The sequence below is a fragment of the Miniopterus natalensis genome, chromosome 6, assembly GCF_054644295.1.
Source record: "Miniopterus natalensis isolate mMinNat1 chromosome 6, mMinNat1.hap1, whole genome shotgun sequence".
Lineage (NCBI taxonomy): Eukaryota > Metazoa > Chordata > Mammalia > Chiroptera > Miniopteridae > Miniopterus > Miniopterus natalensis.
Genome location: NC_142086.1, coordinates 90,473,137 through 90,489,186, shown reverse-complemented (window position 1 = coordinate 90,489,186; position 16,050 = coordinate 90,473,137). Strand labels below are relative to the sequence as shown.

At 53.8% G+C, this 16,050-nt stretch overlaps 1 protein-coding gene across 1 annotated transcript in view; it reads left to right on the top strand.

Annotated features, from left to right (window-relative positions):
- The window catches only part of HUNK (hormonally up-regulated Neu-associated kinase), a 69,986-nt gene that overhangs the window by 31,052 nt on the left and 22,884 nt on the right, over positions 1–16,050 (top strand). The window contains exons 3-4 of the mRNA XM_087818487.1: positions 9,520–9,575; positions 13,774–13,909. Coding sequence (XP_087674613.1) covers positions 9,520–9,575; positions 13,774–13,909 — 192 coding nt within the window. The remainder of the gene's footprint in view (positions 1–9,519; positions 9,576–13,773; positions 13,910–16,050) is intronic.

Sequence of the window (16,050 nt, the reverse complement as noted above, 5' to 3'; positions counted from 1 at the left end):
GTAAGAGGAGTCCTTCATTTCTCTCTAGAAATCATGCCGGCGAGTGTCGGTGCACTGGAGGCAGGCGGCCGAGACGTCGCACGGAAACGTGTGTTTGTTTAATGGGATGTCTCGACTTGCAGAGGTTCCTCAACACTGATTTCTAGCCCACGTAAGCTGGCTCACCCCTGGTGTCCTGTTTACCGTGGCCCTTTGTCCACGGGGGAGAATTTTCACTTTTTGCTGCAAAGGTAGAGTGCATTTCATACATTATTTAGAGGTTAAGATTTTTCAGATGGATCAGGGGTGTCCTGGAGTCACTCCTGGGAAGATTTTTCTCCCTTCCTCCCTCCCTCCCCTCCTTTCTTTTAAAAATTTTTTTTTTAATTCTGACCCGGGGATATTTTTCCCATTGCTTTTCAGAGAGAGTGGAAGCGGGGGGGAGAGAGAGAGGGGGAGAGAGAGAGAGGAGCATCGATGTGAGAAAGACACATCGATTGGTTGCCTCCTGCACCTGCCTGGGCCAAGGTCGAGCCTGAAACTGAGGCACATGCCCTTGGCCAGAATCGAACGCAGGACCCTTCAGGGCCGATGCTCTAACCACTGAGCCAAACCGTCCAGGGCAGATTTCTGAGCAGACGGATGGGACCCTCCGAAAGGGTTTGGGAGGGATTTTGGTGGCGACATTTTATGATTTAAGGGGCTTCAGGACCCTGTGGTAGAAGATGCGTTAAAGGCACAGCCCTCGCCCAGCTGGGGAGGCTCAGTGGTTGAGCTTTGACCCATGAACCAGGTCACGGTTCGATTCTGGGTCAGGGCACAGGCCCCGGTTGCCGGCTCGATCCCCAGCCGGGGGCGTGCAGGAGGCGGTCGATCAAGGACTCTCAGCATTGATGTTTCTCTCTCTCTCTCCTTCTCCCTTCCTCTCTCTGAAATCAATAAAAAAATGTATAAAAAAATATAAAGGCACAGCCCTCCACGGGGCGGATGCTGTGATGTCATCGACGTAACGCTCAGGACAGCCTCTGGCCTGGGATATAAATCTATGTCCTTCATTATCTACCCAGAACGGGGTCGCGATCACGGAGAGGCCGCTCTTTAAAAATCACGTAAATATTATATAAAAAAGGAAACTCCCCCGTGGGGAGCGGATTTCCTTCACTGGCAGGGAGCCTCCTCCTGCGCGGGCCCAGCCGTAGCCTTTGCGTCCTTTGCTGCCACGGGGCTGGTGTTAACTTTGGCGGCGGAACTGCGTGGCCCTAACTTCTCCACGTCAGGATTGCCCGAGGTACCCCGGGTTTAAAGTCTAAGGAGTTTCTCTTTTTTTTTTTCCATCTTCCTCAAATGTGCTCAGCCAGCAGGATGCAGGCGTCCGTGATTTGCCTGCTGTATACAGAGCGTGACTCTAACATCCATCATCGGGGCGCCCGTTCTGCTGATGCTGCTAATTTGAGATGCATCTGTTCATTCAGGCCAACAAAGTCCAATCAGGCTGCACCGACAGAGCGCAGCAGGGTAACAGGGTAACACATACGGCCCGACGGGAGGAGAAAGCCGGGGGCCTGGGGAGAGGCCGGTGGTCACGGGCCGGAGGCTGGGCCGGCTCTGCCGCCGGCGGGACCTCGCTCCTTCGCCAGGCTGGGAGCGGGCCTGGGCGCCGGGGGGAACGCGGGGAGAGAGGGGCCGTCCTGACAAGAAGCAGGCGCAACCTGTCGGGTCTGGTATCGAGAAGTTCTTTTAACTTCAGGCTTTCCTGGCGAGGGGAGGGTGGGGCAGGCAGATGGGAGGGGAGTTGGAAGTCCCCGGCCGTCTGCAGAGAGCGTGCGCCCCCCTGGCGGTGCCGGTTGTAGAGACCAAAGGTTTTGTGTTTGACTGGGTTTTTAAAAAGTGATGGAAATGTGAGAGTCCACCAAGCTCTCGCTCACAGCCCTGTGGGTCGAGCGGCGTTGGTCCCGAGGCCGGGCCGTCCGCGCCCACGCGTTGCCTCCACTCTAAAGCGGCCCCGGGCCGGGCTCCCAGGCCACTCTGCCTCTTCTCCGGTCCGCACAATACGAATCAGGGATTATCGGCCTCACGTGGTTGTTGAGAGGGTTAAAGGGGCCGATTCGTGCCAACTGCTTCACACCCAGACCCTCGGCACCAACAGTAAGTCCTCACTTAGCGTCGACGGTCGGCTCTGCGAGATGATGTGCGACAAAGCCAGTCTCGCCCGAGGCTAACTGGTCAGCAAAAGTTCGGTTTCTACAGCATCTCGGCACCGTTATAAAGAGATCGCATTGAACCAAACGATGGTGTTTGAGAAACTGCTGTGCTGAGCACGTCAGCTGTCGTTACTACGCATCTGCCTCCTTCGTCTTATTCATGGGAGGCCGAGTTCTTTGTGCTCAAGGCCCCACCACTGTTTTCTGTTCCTATGGCCTTTGCCATCTTTGTCTGGCAGGTCCCAGCTCCAAGCTCACCTCCTCCAGGAGGCCCTCCAGGCTAGCCCTCCTGACCTCCCCATCATAAATTCTCACAGCACCTTCTACTTTGCTTTCCAAACACTTCTTTTTAAAAAAAGTTGTTGTTGAAAGTTATTACAGATGTCCCCCCTTTCCCCCATTGCCCCCCTCCACCAGGTCCCCCACCCCCCGACGCCTTCACTACCCTATTGTCTGTGTCCATGGGCTATGCATATAGACATATAAGTTCTTTGGTTAATCTCTTCCCACCCATCCCTCTTCCCTCTGAGATCCCTCAGTCTGTTCCATGCCTCCATGTCTCTGGATCTATTTTGTTTGTCAGTTTATTTATTAGATTCCACATATAATTGAGATCATGTGATGTTTGTCTTTCTCTGACTGGCTTATTTCACTCAGCATAATATTTTCCAGGTCCCTCCATGCTGTCTCATAGGGTAAGAGATCTTTCTTTTTTTTTTTTCTTTTTTTAAAATATTTTTTTATTGATTTTAGAGAGAGGAAAGGAGAGGGAGAGAGAGAGAAACATCAATGATGAGAGTCACTGATCGGCTGCCTCCTGCACACCCCCGACTGGGGATCGAGCCCGCAACCCGGGCATGTTCCCTGACCAGGAATCGAACCTCGATCTCCTGGATCCTAGGTCGACGCTCAACCGCTGAGCCACGCCCGGCTAGGGCGAGACCCTTCTTTCTCACAGCTGCGCAGTATTCCATGGTGTGAATGTCCCACAGCTTTTCTATCCACTCATCTCCTGATGGGCACTTGGGCTGCCTCCAGGTCTTAGCTACTGTACATTGTGCTGCTGTGACCATAGGGGTGCGTATAATCTTCCTGATGGGTGTTTTGGGTTTCTCGGGATATATTCCCGGCAGTGGGATCACTGGGTCAAAGGGCAGTTCAGTTTTCACACGATAACTTGCTTGCTTGGCATCTGTGTTCTGCACAGGCCTCAGCCGAGTCCCGCCAGCCCTGCGGGCGCACAGCCAGGCTTGTTTGATGAATGAAGGGAAACTGAGCGAACTGGCTGGTGTCGGGTCGGCCCTGGAACGGAAGCTTTCTGGAATCCAGTTCCATGTACTTTCTGAATATTCTGGATTTTCTCTGGAATTTCAAGGAAGTTTCTTCTCTAACTTAGTACCAATGTGTCTATTTTTCAGGTCATGATTTTTAAGTGGCATCTTTTTAGTGAACGAATAGCTCTTTGGTTTTATAAACGTCATAGGAACTCGGTAGAGGTTTCATTTTGAGTAAGTAAAATCAGGGACCTGCTTAACAAGTTATTCTTGTGTTTCACCAAATTGCCCATGTTGTAAATAAATGGAAGATTAAGAAATCATTTGGTTTTAGTACAGTGCTTTTGAAGATAAACCCTAACCCCCCAAAACTCTCATTCACTAAACCATGCTCCTTGCCTCGGGGAGTTGGGCTTTTCTCGGATGGTTTCTTCTCCGCGTGTTGCTGAAATTGGTCTTGTGGTCACCTCCCCGGGCAAGTCCTGCTCCTGCAGACCTGACCCGCAGAGTGTGGTCCAGCCCCCTCCTGTCTGGACTTTCACTTGAGAGCTAACGCCCCCCAATACTGTTTGCTTGTCACCCAGTTAATCACCCGTTGAAGTCTTTCTGGAATCTCCCGACCTGTGCTAGAGCCTTTGGCTTTACTGGCCTCACCTCGGCCCGTCACCTCTGTCTGTTGGCGGCTGTCTCGCCGGGAGTGGCCCCAGACACTTCCGCACACATCTCCCATTGCCTCCTGCCGGTGGCCTGCCAAGCAGCCCCTCTTTTGAGGCCATTTTTTCAAAGCGTCCGAAGCCCCGAGAGGTTAAGTGATGTGCGGAGGGCGGTCAGTGGTGGGCTGGAGAGAGCCCAGCCCAGAGCTGTCCTCTGCGCCCCCTGCTGCCCTGGGGTTTCGCGCAGCTTCTCCATGTGGGTCTCCCCGGCTCCTCCAAGTCTCACTCTGGCCTCGTGACCCCCCCGGAGCCCTGGCAGCCTCTGTTTTATGTCATCCGGTTCCTCACTTTCCTGTGGGGTTGACCCCGGGCTGCCTCCTGAGTTCCATCCCCTCAGCCCGACCTTCGACCTCTGCTGGGCCGGGAGGCCTGGGGAGAAACGGCGTTATTCCTTCCCAGTGTTCTGGACGGATGTGTGTGCTCTCACATACGTGTGGCAGGCAACACGTATGTCCACAGATATGCTTGTTCACATACCCACTCACGGTGTGTACACACACATGCACACCCGTGCCTTCCCCATACACATGCACACCCACACACATGCACACCGTGGCTGTGTTCACACGTGCAGTGTCCATGCACAGACCCACATGGGCTCACACTCATTGCACACGTGCACGGCACACACTCGCGCTCGCACTCCCCTCCTCCCCAGCACGGCCCCCCTCTGCCTCTTTGCTCTCCAGGCCCCCACCCCCCGCGCCCTCCTGACTGCAGTCGGCTGTGGCCAGTCTCCAAACCTGAGATTAATTACAGTCTTTAAAGACTCGCCCGGAGAGTTGGGTGGGGAGAAGGGAGGCCGAGGGTGTGCTGATAGCTGGTGGGTGGACCTTAAATTGTGGGTTGGGCCTGTTTGAGCTTGTTCTCTTGAAAAACCCTAGAACAAAGGGCTGGTGATGAGGGCTCTCCCCTGGGGCCCTCTCTCAGTCTCTGACACCCTCCATCTGGCCCCCAAGTGCAGGAGAAGACAGGCCCAGTGCCAGGCCTGCTGGGGGACCCCCCGAGGGCCCCAGGGGCAATTCCCGAGTAGGGGCAGAGCCTCTGTGCCCTCATCAGTCCCTGCGGTTTCTTCTCTTGGGCGCCCTCCTCGTGGAATTTCCTCCGTTCCCAGGACAGGGGGTCCCTACTGCCCCCTCCTGATAACTGGATCCATCACCTTTATAGTAGGTCCTCCCCCAGCCGCCTCCTCAGTCATCCTAACTCCCCTTAGGAGCCCCTTTGGCCAAGAAAACCCCATTTCCCTCCATCCAGGGGCCTTTTCTCTTCCTCCCCCTCTGTGCTCAGTTGCAAGTTTGCCTGAACTCCTGGGTTCCCTGCCACAGGGAGGAACCCTTGACACCGTAAAACCTTGTAGGGACTTCACTCTCCCGTCCAGGAAGGGACCGATCCGGTCGGGGAGCATTAATAGGAGGTCAGCATCACCTGTGTCCCAGGCGCAAGCTGGCCAGTGGTCAGACCTTCCCTCCCATACTGGCCAGTGGTCAGGCCTTCCTTCCCATGTGGCCAGTGGACGCTTCACAGAGCCAGCGTTCTGCCCTGTGGGACGGGGGCTGCTCTCAGTGACCCACCCGTGGGACCAAGGGAGGTTTTCTGGGTAACAGAGACCTGCTAACACTGAAACCCTATGAATAAATTAATCCTTTATTCAAGAAGGTATCTCCCAGTTTTGTGGCCTCTGGTCACAGTTGTGGCCTCTGGTCATTGTTGCGTAGCTGGGCGGAGGCTTCTGAGTGGCCCGCTGTGCTGAGCGGCCTGGGGACGAATTTCAGGTGGTAAGAACGCTCCACGGCGCACCCCCGCCAGGCGCTCGATTGCAGCCACACAGGTCCTGGTAGTCCTCTCTTAGGGAAGGGCAAAATGCCCAAAGTCTGCTTTTAAAAATTAATAGACTATATATATATATTTTAACAGTTTTAGGTTTACAGAAAAATACAGAGCTCCCCCATCCTTTCCCACCCACTTCTGCGTCACGTCTCCTACTAACACCTTGTGATAGTACATTCGTTACAGTTGCTGAACCAGTAGTGATACGTTATCGTTAACCAAGGCCCCTCGCTGACGTCCGGGCTCGTTAGGGCACGTGGGACGTCAGGGTTCTCTGTCACGTACGTCCTGTGGATTTTGACAAATCATGGGGTCGTGTAGCCTCCATTACAGTATCACAAGGAATAGTTCCACGTCCCAGGAGAAAATGTGCCCCCCATTCCCTCCTCCCCACACCTCTGGCAACCACTGATCCTTTTACTGACCCCGTATTTTGCCTTCTCTGGACGGTCATACAGTTGGGATCATACAGTGTGTCTCCTCGGTCCTCCCCCTTTACGGGGAAACCTGTGTAGAAGGCTCCTCCACGCCGCTCATGACGCAGTAGCTCGTTTCGTCTTATCGTTGAAGAATATTCCACTGTCTGGATGGGCCACAGTTTATCCATCACCTGCTGAAGGGCATCTTGGTTGCTTCCAGGTTTTGGTAACTATGAAGAAAGCTGCTAGAGACATCTGTGTGCACAGCTTTTCAACTCATTTGGGTACATACCTGGGCCAAAGCCAGTTTTTATTTATTTCCTTATTTATGTATTTAATACTCACCCGAGGATATTTTTTTCATTGCTTTTCAGAGAGAGTGGAAGGGGGGGGGGGGGGAGAAACGTTGATGAGAGAGAAACACGTCGATTGGTTGCCTCCCACTCATGCATCGACCGGGCCGGGGGATTGAGCCTGCAACCGAGCTACATGCCCTTGGCCAGAATTGAACCCGGGACCCCTCAGTCCATAGGCCGATGCTCTAACCACTGGGCCAAACCAGCTAAGGCCAAAAGCCACTTTTTAAAAAAATTTATTTTTATTGATTTGAGGGAGAGAGGAAGAGAGAGAGAGAGAAACATCAATCGGTTGCCTCCCACACGCACACTGACCGGGGGATTGAACGCACAACCTGAGTTTGTGCCCTGACCAGAAATCGAACCTTTTAAAAATACGGTTTTTGAGCCTGTTTCCTAAGGAGTCAGAAGGAAAGTGTTCTCTCCCTTCCTTCAAAAGACAAACGGGAGGTGGAAATAAGCGAAGCCCAGCGAGGTGGAATGTTCCCTCGTTTGGGGAGATTAAGGTGCTCAGATCTGGCCAGAGGCCCACGGACGTAGCTCACCCTGCCCCGTAATGTCATGGACCCTGGAGGCGGCCAGGTTGGCGATGGCTGACATCCTTCAGAGACCTTGACAGAAAGATGACCCTGTAGACAGCCCCGGCAGCCGGGCCGGCTCGGAGCGTTTCCCGGGGCCGGGTGGGTCGCTGCGGAATGCGGTGGGCGGAACGTGGGGACTTTTAAAGGGATCCCTTTTCCTCATTTTGCCTAATAATGACATTTTATACCCCCGCCCATGTCCCTGGATTTCTCTGTCTTGCATTTTCTCTTATTTTTAGTCTTCCGTTTATATCTTCTCGCCACCGTGGCTGCTCTCCAGGCTCCCGTGGCCCCAGAATCACCCAGCTCAGTTGCTTTTCTTGGACCTCGCTTTTTAAAGCTGTTTTCCTCCACAGTATTTGTTCTGAAACCAATTTCTCCTTTGATGCCTCCGTGTGGCTCCCGTTCTTGCCAGGGAGAGGGGTTTAACGTGCTGGAAACAGGCCCCGTGCTTTAGATTGAAATGGGGCTACTTCAGAGTCAGGCTTCCCAGATTCCCAGGCGGGGCTGTTGCTGGCGTGTGCATGTGTGTGTGCATGTGCATGTGTGCATGTGTGCGTGTGGCAATACCGTACATGCTTGAATATAAGGTCAGGGGTATGATTTGTCCTAAGTGTCTTCAGAAAAGAGGAATTGCCCTACAGAGTCCTTGCAAAGTGTCTCATCGGATGGGGCGCAACGTCAGTTACTTAGTTGGAGAAGACACTTTAACCTTGACTGACTCACGATGCCTTTGGGTGCCTTTGGAAATCCCCCAAGGAAACCAGGAGAAATAGTCATTTCACCACGATTTTGATAATAGCTTCCAGAGACCTCACACTCGCGAAGGTCTGTGAGATCACTCTCGAGAACAATCCACTGAGTGGCTCATTTATCAAGATTTTAAACGGCGCTTATTATTTAAATAGCCCGGGAACCGCATCAGAGAGAGTCAGAAAGTGCTTTATTGCAGCCCTGGCTGGCGTGGCTCAAAAGCTTCACTTACTCTCTCCTGCCAGTTTGGACTCCACACATACGGGTTGTGGGACGGACAGATTTTACCTGCGATTAGTTTTTAAATCTGCCTCCCTGAGCCTGTTGTGCTCTCCTCTGGCTGGTGCTGCTCCACCGTCTCCCAAGCCCGTGGCCATGATGTTCCCCGATGGTTCAGGCCAAGCCCTCTAACCCGGTCCCAGTTCACTCCTAGGTGCCAGCGTCCATCCTGTGGTAGGCAGTTAGACAGACACGAGCAGAGCCAGGACCACGGCCAGGTACAGAAGGTCGCCAGGGCGGAAAGCCCCAGGTGCCTAGCAAAGGACAATTGTAGGGCGGGACCTCCCCCCAGGGCGGCCTTTCCTCCCCTAGTGCGTCACTGGTCATGCGGTTTGGACCCCTGACCTTTCCTCCCTCGAGATAACATCTGGGCCCCAGTTGTATCTCAGCTCCAGGCCCAGAAAAGCAGCAGAACCAGCCTCGGCTGACCCAGGACCAGCTGCACTGACTAATAACCCCCTGCCCTGGCGCCAACCAGTCCACCGGTGGAGACCACAACCTGAAAGGACCCACCTGGAAAGCTGCTGAATATTCTGAGACCTTCCCCTAAAATCTCCACCCTTAAAACCCTCAGGGTGGTGGACCCAGCGCTGTTCCTCCCGGGGACACGGCTTCCCTTCCCCTTCCCGTTTCCTACCCCCCCCCCAGGGGTGTCACCTTTACCTGCCTCAGTCCCCAGCTCCAGGGGCCCTTCCTCTACCTCTATACCTGGTTTCCTCAGCCCACGTCGTCTACAAATTACTTCTTCCACCTGTGTGGTTTTATAAATAAATGTTCTTATAGTTTTAGTCTTGGCTCCGAATTCTGTCCTAGTCAGACCCAGGTACCGAGGTTGCTGAACCCGGGTCCGGTCTGGCCCAGCGGCCAGACACCTGGTGCCGTCCTGCCCACAACAGGCCCACTTCTTCTGGACGTGCTCTGCCCTCTGGGTGCCTCGTGTCCTCCCAGACCCTGTAGCAGTTTTAGTCCCCGGCAGTGAACTGTGTCACGTCTTACGAGTATTTAGTGACTGAGGCGGGAAGCTTTATGGGTTGGTTCCCAGTGGCCCTCAAACCATTCCTTTCCCTTCAGACGCAGAAGGTGATTCCGTTACTGCAGATGCCCAACTGACGTGTTATGTGGTTTTGTTTATTTCAGAGACTTGAAGATAGAAAATTTGCTGCTAGATGAAGACAATAATATCAAGCTGATTGGTATGACTTTTTTTTTTTTAAAGAAGTGTATCCTCTAAGTATAGTGCTGTCTATTGTCACTTATTTATTGCTGGATTACTGACTTAGAAAATTATTCCTGGTCTATTTTTAATCCCCACGCAATGCTTCTACATCACTTTCTTCTACCTTCAATATCTAATAATGACCTTAAAAATGAAAATTAATTTTAAAAAGAATTTAAACATAACTAGGAAGGTAAAATGCTGTAAAGTGACTGTAAAATGAACTTCACAGCCCCGAATAAATACTTGTTGGTTACGTGTTCTTTGGATTTTTAAAGCTTCAGCTTCTCCATAAATTTAGATGGATCTGAACTTTTATTTATTTTTAATTTAATTTAACTTTTATTTTTTAAATCTTCACCAGAGGATATTTTTTCCATTGCTTTTCAGAGAGAGTGGGAGGAGGGAGGAAGAGAGAGAGGCATTGATGTGAGAGAGACACATCCAATGGTTGCCTCCCGCACGTGCCCCAACTGGGGCTGGGGATCGAGCCTGCAACCCAGGTCCATGCCCTTGACCTGGAGTCGAACCCGTGACCCTGCAGTGTGCAGAGCGACGCTCTAACCCTGAGCCACACAGGCCAGGGCTGGATCATGCTTTTGATTTCTTTTTTTTTTTTACTTTTTAATGTTTACATTTCCTATTACTTTGTATTAGTTTCAGGTGTACAGCATGGTAGTCAGCCGCTCATAGACCAGATGCCTCAGTCGTCATCTCCCAGCCCGGCAGCTGCTGAATCGGCTGCCAGACAGGCATTTCGGCTCTTTGGGCCTAACGGGGACGTGCCAGAAGCCAGGTGTCAGAAACCAGAATTCCCGGAACTGCTGGGAGGAGGCCCTGAGCCTTGGCCCCCCCCTTTGTTAGAACTTTCCACGGGGCTCCCGGCTCTGTCATGAGCAGCTAAGGCCAAAGAGCCCCCCTCATGTGATGGGAGCCCCCCCACCCCTGCCACACGCACACACACGCACACGCACACACACACACACGCACAGCACCTGGGCAGGGCATTGTTTTTCATACGCAGGGAGGGCAGGTGCTGGAGGGAAGCGATGCCCAGCGTCTTGTGTGTTTTTTGCCTCTGGGTTGGGCAATTTGGATCCAATGTCTCTACAAGGTTCCTTTTGCAGCTCGAAAGCCCTTGGAGCGTTTTCTTCAAAGGAACTTTTACCTGGTGGTTTGTCAGAGGTTGATTATGGTTATTACCCCTTCTCCTTAATGGTTTCTCTTTCTTTGAGACATTTTGATTTAAATAATTTGACTGAAGCCGTGTTTCAAACAAACTAGAGTTAACCGGGAGTGAGATTTGATTTCATCGGGATTTTTTCCCTTCAACCACAAAGCGGTCTGACGTTTCGTAGTTTAGTACAATCTTAAGATGTAAGAGCCGCGGCCCAGAGCGTGTCGCCGCTCAGATTCCCGAAGCCGCCCTCCCCTGGGCGTTTTTTGAGATTCCAGGCGCAGCTCAGGAGACCGAGTGCTAACTGACCCAGGTGTTTACTCAGTCACAGCGAGACCACCTGTGTGACAGTGCTGGGAACTTCACAGTTCTAATTATAGGCATGTGTCTGAAATGTTAATAATTAGAATCACGACTGTGAAACGCACTGGTTTCTCTTCAAGGTATTTTAAATTAAACCCTTTTGGTTAGGTCAGCATAAGTCACTTAAAATGCAGATTTTATCTCTTCACTCCCCGTACTCTCTGCTAATTTATCTTCTTGAAACTGAGTTTGAGACAAGCAAGACTCTGGGTTCCCAAGACCGTGCGTTCCGCCTGGGAACCGCGTGGGGTGATCTGGGCTCTTATCTCACCGGCCGTCGGGCACTTTACAGACCCGGGTCCAGGAGCAGAGGACGTGGGTTGAAAGGGCCGCTCTCTGCTGTGATCGGAAGGAACCCCCTGGGGATTGGGAGAGGAGCCTTTTGTTTTGATCTCAGAAATTGAGTTTTTTGGAACTCCTAGGAGATCGACTGCTTATGAAACGCCTCTTAAAATGTTATCAAAATATATAACTTGTTCCCTGGTGCTGCTTTTCCAAGTCATCATAGTGGGTGCCCTTTAAATATTCGTTGTCTCATTAAAATTTCTTCAGGTTGATTTTTTTTTAATTCTATTGATTTTTCAGAGAGAGAGGAAGGGAGAGGGAGAGAGAGAAACGCTGACGTGAGAGTGAAACATCGATCGGCTGCCTCCTGCACGCCCCCTACAGGGGATCGAGTCCGAAACCCCGGCGTGTGCCCTGACTGGGAATCGAACTGGCAACCTAGGTGCACGGATGCCCCCCAGCCAACCGAGCCTCACCGGCCGCGCTCTTCAGGTTGATTTTCAAACTGAAAGCATTCCAGTGGCCGTCCGGTGGAAGGCTCCATAGGATTTTTCTTTCTATAGAAGTATTCCCACCCCCCCTTTCTTTCACTTGGGTGACGCTGTCGGGAGGGGCCTGGGAGCGGGCCCTTGGGTCCCTTTGAACAGAGATCTCCCCTAAGATGGGAGTCAGCTGCTCCTGAGGCCTCCTCGGGCAGGTGCTGTGGGCCGGCAGGGACTGGCTGGGTCCTGGGAAAGGAAACGGGGGCCGGGTGGGGGGGCGGAGGAGTGGGGAGCAGAGGAAGAGAGGAGAGGAGATGTCACGAGAGAAAAAGTGGAATCCTCAACAAACAAAGGAAGAATGAACCCGCGAATGTAGCACTTTCCGGTTGGCTTGCCGGTTCCCGTGGCAGGTTCTCATTCTTTGTCTCCTGCCCTAAGCTGGAGACTTTCGGGACCCTGAAGAGTTTTCTGAGCTCTGCACAGATGGGGTTTGGAAAATCTTTCTTTAAATAGCTCCCCCCACTGGCTGTTGTGAGGAGTTTCCAGGCACCTTGGCCACGGGGCGTCATAATGTCTCGGACTCGTCTGTGGGTCTCCTTCCCTGAGCTTTCCCGCCGCTCGCCCAGTAGTCGGGCCCTTTGCGGGTGGGGCCAGGTTAACATCAAGGAGAGGACAAGGTAATGAAATCAGGTACGAATCCCGCTAGTTGAGAGAGTGAGGGTTTTGTTCAAGACGTGGAGGTGGGCCCGGCTGGTGTGGCTCAGTGGCTGAGCATTGACCTAGGATCCAGGAGACTGTGGTTCGATTTCTGGTCGGGGACATGCCCCCGGGTTGAGGGCTCGACCCCCAGTGAGGGGCATGCAGGAGGCAGCCGGTCGATGTTGATGTTTCTCATCGATGTCTCTCTCTCCCTCTCCCTTCCTCTCTCTGAAATCAATAAAAATGTATATAAAACCAAAAAACCTCCAAAAAAACGTGGAACTAGTCTCTGACCCAGCCCTGTGGGCTGACAGTCCTCCTTTTGGGGACAAGAACCGTAATATTTACATTGAGGTTCAAAAGGAGCAGCCGTGATCTTGATCCCGGGCTCAGGACCGAGGCGAGAGACCAGATGTTTAAGGTCAAAGGTTCACACAGCACCCACGGCGCAAGCACCCAGGTGGCTTTCGGTCCTTGGGCTCTTCTCTTCCCAGTTGCTTAGTCATCCGGGGCCTGGGAGCGTGTCAGCCTCGTTCCATGGCTGTCCTTCTGGGTTATTCTCGCAGCCAGCGCTCAGTGTCGTCTGACTTCTTGGGCGTATTTTATCCCCTCAAATCGCCGTATGTTCCGCCTGCACTGGGGGCATTTTCGAAAGACTCGCTTGAATGCAAACATTCAGCTGAAAAAATCCGCTCTCAGCGGTGGGATCGCGTGTCACCCGGGGGTGACGCAGCCCGAGAAAATCCGCCTTCCTGCGGCGATTTCCCAGCGGGCCGTGTGGAAGCGGGATCGTGGGCCCCACGGCCTGTGCGTGGACTCGCTTCCTGCCTCGGTCCTAGAAAGCAGAGCCTCCCTTTTTCCTGGATGACTCACTTCTGAGACTCGGGAGGGAAATGTGTTTCTGTTCCACATTCCTTTAGCTGGAGCTGGGTTTTAGAGCGAGGCCTCGTATCAGACGTTTCCGGGGAGGCCCGGGACCCCCCCGACAGCCGCCCGCCTGGGGACCCACGGCCAAGGTTACAGTTTGCATCTGGTGGGGGTTCTGCCTGCTGCAGGACGTGTTGGCCCAGAGGATGTTTCCTCTCCTGCTGCGTTTTTTGTTTTTTTTCCTTCCTGTCTCATGTCCACAGTTTTCTAACGTGGACCCCGGCTGTCCTTCCCCTTTGCAGACTTCGGTTTGAGCAACTGTGCAGGGATCCTGGGCCACTCGGACCCGTTCAGCACGCAGTGTGGCAGCCCCGCCTACGCCGCGCCCGAGCTGCTCGCCAGGAAGAAATACGGCCCCAAAATCGACGTCTGGTCCATGTGAGTTGCCGAGCTCCTGGAAGCGAGCGCTCCCCCCGCGGTCGCCTTGCCCCTTCCTTCCGAAATGAGTGTTTGATGAGAACGCATTAGACTCTAGGTTCCGGTTCAGATATTCGGCGACTCTTTGAAGGCTGGCTTTTCATCCTCCTTCCTTTTTTGTTTTTTAGTCTGTTTCTTGGTCAAGTTTTGTTTGGTTTTAAATGTCTTTATTGATTTCAGAGAGAGGAAGGGAGAGGGGGAGAGAGAGAGACATCGGTGCTGAGAGAGGAGCGTTGGCCGGCTGCCTCCTGCACGACCCTCGTGGGCCCCGGCGTGTGCCCTGACCCGAAACCTAACCGGCAACCTCCTGGCTCATGGGGTGACACTCAACCAACCGGGCCACGCAGGCCGGGCTCACCTCTCCTCCTTCTGGTCCCTTCTGCACACACTGCCCGGGAGGCCTTTACGGACCCCGTTTAGGTGCTGGGGACACAAGAACCAAGCCCGGCACTCACGGATCGCACGTGTTTTTGCGGCTGGAAATCCTCCTGGAGCTTCCGCCAGCACCCGCAGACCCTCAGCTCTGGTGTGGGTGCTGGGTGCTGGGGCTCACACTCCCTGCGGGACTCACCTGTCCCCGAGCCCCCCCCCCCCCCCCCCCCCCCCCCGTGCTCTGAGACCGACGCAGAAGGAAAACCAGCTGCTGCTGAGGGAGGCCGTGGGAGAGAAAGCTCTTCCCCAGACGGGCCAGACCCCCTCCAGCGAACCGGAGGTACCAACGAAGTGGGAAGCATCGGGGGTTTTCCATCATTTCCGATGGTCGTTATTTTCATATGTGGACCCCACATGAATACCTTTATGTATTCGGACACTGGACACCGTCCCAGCCTCCCTGCGTCCGTCTCGCTTCCTGGGAGACACTGTCCCCAGGGCCGTCCTTCGGGCGGACCGGCTGGCCCAGGGGCCGCGCTGCTTCCAGCTCCCGGGGACCCGGCTGCTCAGGGGGGAGAGTTTGCCAGGCCCCCGGCTCTGTTCTTGGAGAAGCACAGCCGGACCCCTCCGCTGCTGTTGAGAGTAAACCCGGGAGGACAGCAGTCGCTGGCCGTTCAGGTCCCTCGGAACGAAGGACGACAGGAGGCGGAGATGGAAAGAGGGGACCTTTGGGGCCTTTAGGGTCTTGACTTTTACGAGAGAAGCTTCCTTTAGCTTCTGAGGTTTTTCAGTCGTAAACTCTAAGACCTCTGCTTTGTAGTTAGCACGTGGGTTTAAAACAGAAGAGGGGGGGCGAGAAAGGAAATGGAAAAACGTCGTAAGCTCCATAAAAAAAATGACTTCTTGGTGGAAACAGGTCAGTTAATGGAGCAGTCGTGACGTCTGACAGTTTCCACACGGGTGCCTCTGTCCCCACTCGAGACGCGGGTCCGGGAGCTGTGTTGATGCTGAGAGACGGGTGGAGATGGCCTTTGGGCGCAGGTGTTTGGAATTCTTTCCGAGGCAGTTTCCGTTCGGAAGCACCGCAGGCCCCCGGGTGTCCGCGGCGGTTCCCTGCGGCGAGCAGGCCGCGCGTGGGGCCCATCCTCCTGCCCCGAGAGTGCTCATTGGACCCTCCGCTGCGGGCGCGGCTCTGCCCGCGGCCCTGCCCGGGCGTCTCCTTCAAGTTGCCGCCCGATGTCCCCAGGGAGCTGGGACTATGTCTTTCTTCTCGGGTGGCATGTGGCACCCCAGCTTTTCTCCAGGGTACGTGTCTGTGCCACAGCGGAGCTCCTGATGTAATTACGAAGTTTCTGGGTTCCTGTTTTACGGGGCCTCTTCCCCAGGTCTTCCAGCCGTCCCTCGGGATCACTTTCTTTCTCGTTTGACACCAGAGTATCCGCACTGGCCAGGACCTTAGGGGTTTCTGCCACCCAACGACGGCTCACCCGTATTTCTTTCTGCTTGGAAAAACCCGAATCGCGTTTGCTTGTTGCCTGCCAGAGTCTCATCATTTCTTCTTTAAAACCGTCCGTGGTTCTTGGGGGCCCCACGTCGGCTGTGGAGGAGCCGGGAAGCCCCTGGGCCGTGTCGCAAAAGACGCGTCAGGAAATTGCGAACATGTTTTGGCCCCTGCGCTAATTCTCTGGGATTTCGGAGACTTATAAGCTGCGTTCCACGTTTTTCCGTGG